Consider the following 5,894-nt stretch of genomic DNA (forward strand, 5'->3'; position numbering starts at 1 on the left):
AAGCCCTAAAAGGGACAGTTAATCGCAAAAGCCCTAAAACGTACAGTTAATCGGCATAATCGCAATAATTTCTTTAACAATTAATCAGTAGCCAAATTTCATAATCCTTTAGCCAGCACCTTAACCTAACCAATAGTGTTATCTAATTTGACATGAAAAACACATTTATGGAGCAACCACGTCATTTTGTGTTGCTTCTATGGTACTTTAGCTTCACTTTGGTGTAAGCTTCCTTGGCTGGGCTTGAGGCTCTGTCTCGGAGTCCAAAGTCCAACACACTATCAGGTGAGCTACTGCGGAAGTTAATAACATTTGAAATAAGTGTGTAAATGTTGGTGGGTCAGTAAATACGTGTTAAAATTTAGTTTTTTCAAATTATGCGGTAGAGTCATGATTTTTGGGAAAGTTAAATAAAACGCAGATGTAGTGTTAATTTCCCAGGAAACTGCATTGAAACAGAAAAGGACTTGTTAAACTCAATTTGCAAAAATGTAGTTATAGTAACGTTCGTTCTATGAGACTAGGTTGGATGCATCAAGGCAAAACAAAAATGTGTTTTGAAAAGGCAGCAAAAAAGTGTTGTAAAACAGAAAAATGGTTTAATTAACGCCAGGTTTGTTTGTTTTTTCAATCTATTAACCAGATAATGATGAACCAGATGAATTAACTAGAAAGTTATTTTTAAAATCTAAAATAAAACATTACTTCCTTTGCTATCATTGTGCGAGATGGGGCACATGCATATATCGATTGTGTTCAACATTCAGAATAGCATTTCACATTGATTTCTATATAGAGATTCTCACTGCTGTGGTTCAAGGTCAGTTTCCTGAGAACTACACTATCGTTGACTAAATAAAAACAAAAACAAACATTTTCGGCAGTAGTTTTGTTGATGAGATTAACACTGACACAATTAGTCATCGTGGCCATATAATGACTAACTCAATCTCTCATTTTATCTCCCACCAGTTGACGGAAGTGAATCTGAACAACATGCTGTGTCCAGCTGTCTCAGACCCCTTCTATGGTCCATGGTACCGAGTGTGGGCGACGGGCCACCAGACCGCCCTGACATTAGTGCACGGCAAGGCCTTGACCATCCTCTCACAACACACTGCTCCAACGGGCCGGCATCTACTGGACATAGTGCGTCTACGTAACAAGAAGTTGGACTAATATCGTTTTATCTCCAGTCTTACATGGACAAAATCAGACACTACTGTAACTGGATTTGTACGGCATCCTATACATGCCAAACGTTTTTATTCTTTTGTTTTTTGCTGGTTTTAACAACTTTTAGTCCAAGCAAACAGTTGCACCTGCATTTTCAAAGTTGGGTAACCAGATTGGAAGACTGTTTTTGCACTGTAAGAGCAGGCAACAGTTGGACTCACGCAACACGAACCTTGGACTTGCCTTGTTCTTTTTAGTTCAGAGGTTTCGCAAAATGAAGATTCAGTGAATTCAGAACAGACGTAATCTTTCTTCTCAAGTTGCCTTTCTCCAATTACTCTCATCTAACAGGAATGGGACCAACCTAGTTTCCATTTACATTGCTTTTCGCTCAATAGCTGTTGTGTTGTCATCGACACTATTTCCTTTAGCTTTGCTTGCTGGCTCTCTGACGAATTGAGTTCATCTTAAAAGGACACCTTTTGTGTATAGTGATGCTGAATGTTCGGGAGATTTTGCGGTGATGCCGGTGTGAAAATAGTCTCAACTCTAAATGACTAAGCTGAGGCCATTATCTTCGTTCACATCCACAATATCAAACATCAATTTCTGTTGGCTGAAGTTGCAGGTGACTTTTATTTGATTCTTTATTTAAGTGGTCATGCACTTGATGCTGATGGCCAGTAGATAGCCAGAATGATCATTTAAAAATGTTCTTAAGTCTTAATTCTTCAAACTGATTACTATTCTTTAGATTTTACTTATCGGGAAAGTTGAAAAGATTCAAGCTTATGTCCCCCTCAGTAAATACATTTTTTTTTAGCTGCACACAATGTTCAATTCAATGCACATCCAATGGTGCCAGTGAGACACTTCCAATGGAAGTGAATGGGGCCAATCAGTAAACGTTAAAATACATACAATGAATTCTTCTGTTAATCATGTATTATTTAAGCTGTAAGTGCTTAAAGCTTCACATTTCTGTCTTTAAACTTCCAAACATTGGCCCCCTTTACTTCTATTGGAAGTGCCTCACTGTAACTGAATTGATTGAGCTCAAATTGAAATGAACACTGAATATTCCTTTATTTATGACTTGAAGTGTTCATTGTTTCATTTGTACTTGTTGGCATTATTGCTTTCACGTTATATAATCTAAGGAAAACATCAAGGTAAAAAGAACAGCAGTTTTAAATTGAAAGTTTAATACTATGTAAACAAATCACATAATCCATAAAAGGTTCCTTTCTGCAACTTTCCACCTAAAATGCCCTGCCCTTAAAGGAATGCCATTTTGGGGTGATTTTGAGCAGAATGACAGGCTCCTATAATTTTAGTTGAACTTCCTGAAGTGTATTAAACTGCTGTCAAGAACTCAAGCCCAGAAATTCCATGAATTTCCAGATTTGATCGGTTTGTAGCTGGTACATGTTGAATGCAGTCTGTTATATGTGAGATCACTAATTTCAATGTATACAACTCGACTGAAAGGGAATGCTATGACGATTAGTCTTTTTTGTACATGGGTTTTTGTGAAATATGTTACATATTAAAAATCTTCTCCACAATTTTGCTTCCTGAAGTTTTCCTTTATTTTACATAGAAGTGGTCTTCTGTTTCACTACAATGGGCGAAACACGATCAGAACGTTGTTTTGTGTGAATTGTTCAATAAGCATTTGACGTATATTCTCGTATTCACACGTTTGTGTTTTCAAAATGTTAGTTTGAGTAAATATGACACCTGCTGCTGTGCTGACCACATGTAAGTAGCGCATAAACGGCATCTGGATGTTAGTGAAATTAACCTCAGAGGGTCATGAAACACTAAACTCGACATTTTATTGTATTGTATTGTTAACATGTTATTGTACACATACAAAGCTACATGAGTGAATCCCCTTTTCATTCCATGTGGAGTTACTTCCTCAATAGTGTGCAACAGTCTATTTCATAAGTAATCAATCTCATTTTTTCCATAGATTAATTGATTTTCAACTATATCTTACACACCTTTTAAGACAGAGCCCTGAGGTTGTTCATCTATGTCGTTTACATCCGTATGCGTTATATTAACTACATTACACTGCAGCAAAGAAAAATCTACCAATCAGAGAACCGCAGCGACCGCCCACTCATGACGCACTGTGAATTACGTAATCGAGTCTTCCTTTACCCTTAAACTGCTTATATATTTGTTTAAATTGGAATATTTTGCGATCTATACTTCTAAACAACAACCTAAAATCCATAGTTTCGTTTTTAATTTCATTACATACCTCAAAGATTCAAGCTTCGATCGCCCGCCCACTTTTTCAGCCGTCCCAGTTCAGGAAGGGTTTCTCATTTTTCTTCAAAAGGGATTTCATAAATTATTTTGTGAACTATGAATTAAACTAACCAGCTTTGAGGTGAGGTGAAACCAACTGAGGTGAAACACAATATTACAAACTTTAAATTGAAGCAAAAATCTGTAAATCTGACAAAAAGACAAACGCACAAGTCTCTATGTTTACCGTATTTATTGAGGGAATTAACTACCATCCCATAAAGCACTGTGAATGATGTAATCGAATGAAACATTATGGGGGAAACAAAGTAATTAAAGTTAAAGGGATAGTTCAACCAAAAATGAAAATTCAGTCATTGTTTACTCACCCCTGTGTTGTTATAACCCTATATCAATTTCTTTCTTTTTCTTAACAGAAAGAAATTGTGAAAAAATGTGTTTGGCAGTTTGTGGTGAACACCTCTTCAAGCTTCAAAAGAACACAAAAGTATAATTCAGAAGTCTAATAAATTATTCAGGGAGACTCTTGATTGTTATGAAAGCATACAATAAGGTTTGGTGCGAAACAGAAATCGAATGTATTATTTATTTTGTGAAAATGTTCAATGACCGTTGATCTCCTGTGTGTTCATGATGGAGCACGAGAGCAACAGTTCATTTGTGAGGTGCTGTATTCATTAAAGATGCACTTGCTGGCACGCTGTTCAATATTTACAACAGAGCTCACAGTAGGTCTTTAAAGGTTTTGAAGTTATCATAATAGATACATTTGCCTATGGAGACATTTATGGGATTTTTACTTCTGCCATTATCATGGGCGTGGATTAAAGAATGTTTGAGAATATGTGGAGGTCCATTTCACATGCAAACTCAAATTAACTAATATTTTGACTAAAGTTTCATGAATGAGGCCCAATGTTTTCCCATCAGGAAAAAGCAATCAAAATACACAAAGCATAAAAGCACCCAACGCTTGTTCTTTCAGAATTTTTTATTGGATAAATGATTTAAAAGGTAATAACAATAATGTTTAAAACTACATTATCATCGCCACAGCCATAGCTCACATACCCACAGATAACCCATCTATATGCCCCCACCCCCCACCCCACCCCACACTCCCAACACATTTTTTTTAGTTGATTTTGTCATTTTTGTCTTTTTTTCTTCTTTTTATTTATTGATTTACTTTTTTGAGTCATACTACCATATTCATAAATGCCCATTTCAAGTCTCATCACACTAACAGCAATTCAATGGGGTAAAGGATCTAATTCTACATGGGAGTTGTGTTGTTCTTTTTTTTTTTTTCTTTTTTTTAAGCATTTCCTTTGTTTCTGTTTTTTTTTTCAACGCAAGTTTTCGCCAGGTTGTTACTTCCACAATGTCAAGTTTCTAAAGCAAAGATAATTCAAAATAAAAATAGAAACAACAAAAAGTGGTGGGTATGGGGGGCTACGCCAGGCAACCCCAGTGCCCGCACCGACAACACTGTACGCTGTCGATCATTGCTCGGCACATTCAAAACTCATTTCCCAAAGTTCCAGAACATAGAAAACCACTAAAATAATATTAGAAACTAGTTCCAAAATTTCTTTTGAAAAGAATCAACTCGATGTACAAAAACAGTCATTGTGTTTACTTTTTTTTGCTTTGTATTTTTTTTTTACAAAAAAGTTTTAACAAGTTTATTGTAGTTCTTATGTCATTTATTATTTTTTATCATCATCATTATTATTTATGCGTTTTTTTTTTGTGTTTCTTTGTTTTCCATATCAGTGCGATTGTAGGCCAGTGCAGCTACTGGGTCCAGAGTAAAGAAAAGAGGCTTGATTTTTCTCCTTACATGGCATTAAAAAATAAGGATTAACTCATCTTTTGTATAAAGTATAACTGCTGGTCTTAGGAAAAAACACATTTAAGAAACCCATTAATCTAAGAGGCACGCTATGGGGTTTTCTTTACAAAAATATATAATAATAACAATGATGAAAAAAAATAAAATACATTTGCAACCTACAATTATGCTCATTGACACCGTGCAAGGTCTCAAAGACAGCTACAAAGAAAATTCAATGAACTATGGTTGCTAAAAAACAATTTTAGAAATTGTACACACACAAAAAGAAAAGAAAACATATACACAGAAATAAAAGACGTTTCTCTTGCAGGAAAGGACAGGAAGTCAGGTCTGTAGAGCAGCATTTGGACATGGCTGGAGGCATCTTTGGTTCGATTGAACACACAATAGTAACACGAGCCTAACACAATCCAAACGACTACGGCGAATGCGACACTCGCATGTCGGTGTTAGAACACGGCGTTTATGCCTACAATTAGTAAAAAACAAATACTAATCCCAGTTGTGTTGAGAAATGATGGAAAACGGAGGGCTGGGCAAAACTTGGGAGCAAAAATGGGTTTTGTAC

General features: G+C 35.9%; 1 protein-coding gene across 1 annotated transcript in view; it reads left to right on the top strand.

The window, feature by feature from the left end:
- LOC127627277 (transmembrane protein 164-like) overlaps positions 1-2,738 on the top strand; it is a 39,374-nt gene extending 36,636 nt beyond the window's left edge. The window contains exon 6 of the mRNA XM_052103608.1: positions 973-2,738. Coding sequence (XP_051959568.1) covers positions 973-1,179 — 207 coding nt within the window. The 3' untranslated portion in view covers positions 1,180-2,738. The remainder of the gene's footprint in view (positions 1-972) is intronic.
- The last annotated feature ends 3,156 nt before the right edge of the window (positions 2,739-5,894 follow it).

The sequence above is a fragment of the Xyrauchen texanus genome, chromosome 34 (genome assembly GCF_025860055.1).
Source record: "Xyrauchen texanus isolate HMW12.3.18 chromosome 34, RBS_HiC_50CHRs, whole genome shotgun sequence".
In the NCBI taxonomy this organism is placed as follows: Eukaryota; Metazoa; Chordata; class Actinopteri; order Cypriniformes; family Catostomidae; genus Xyrauchen; species Xyrauchen texanus.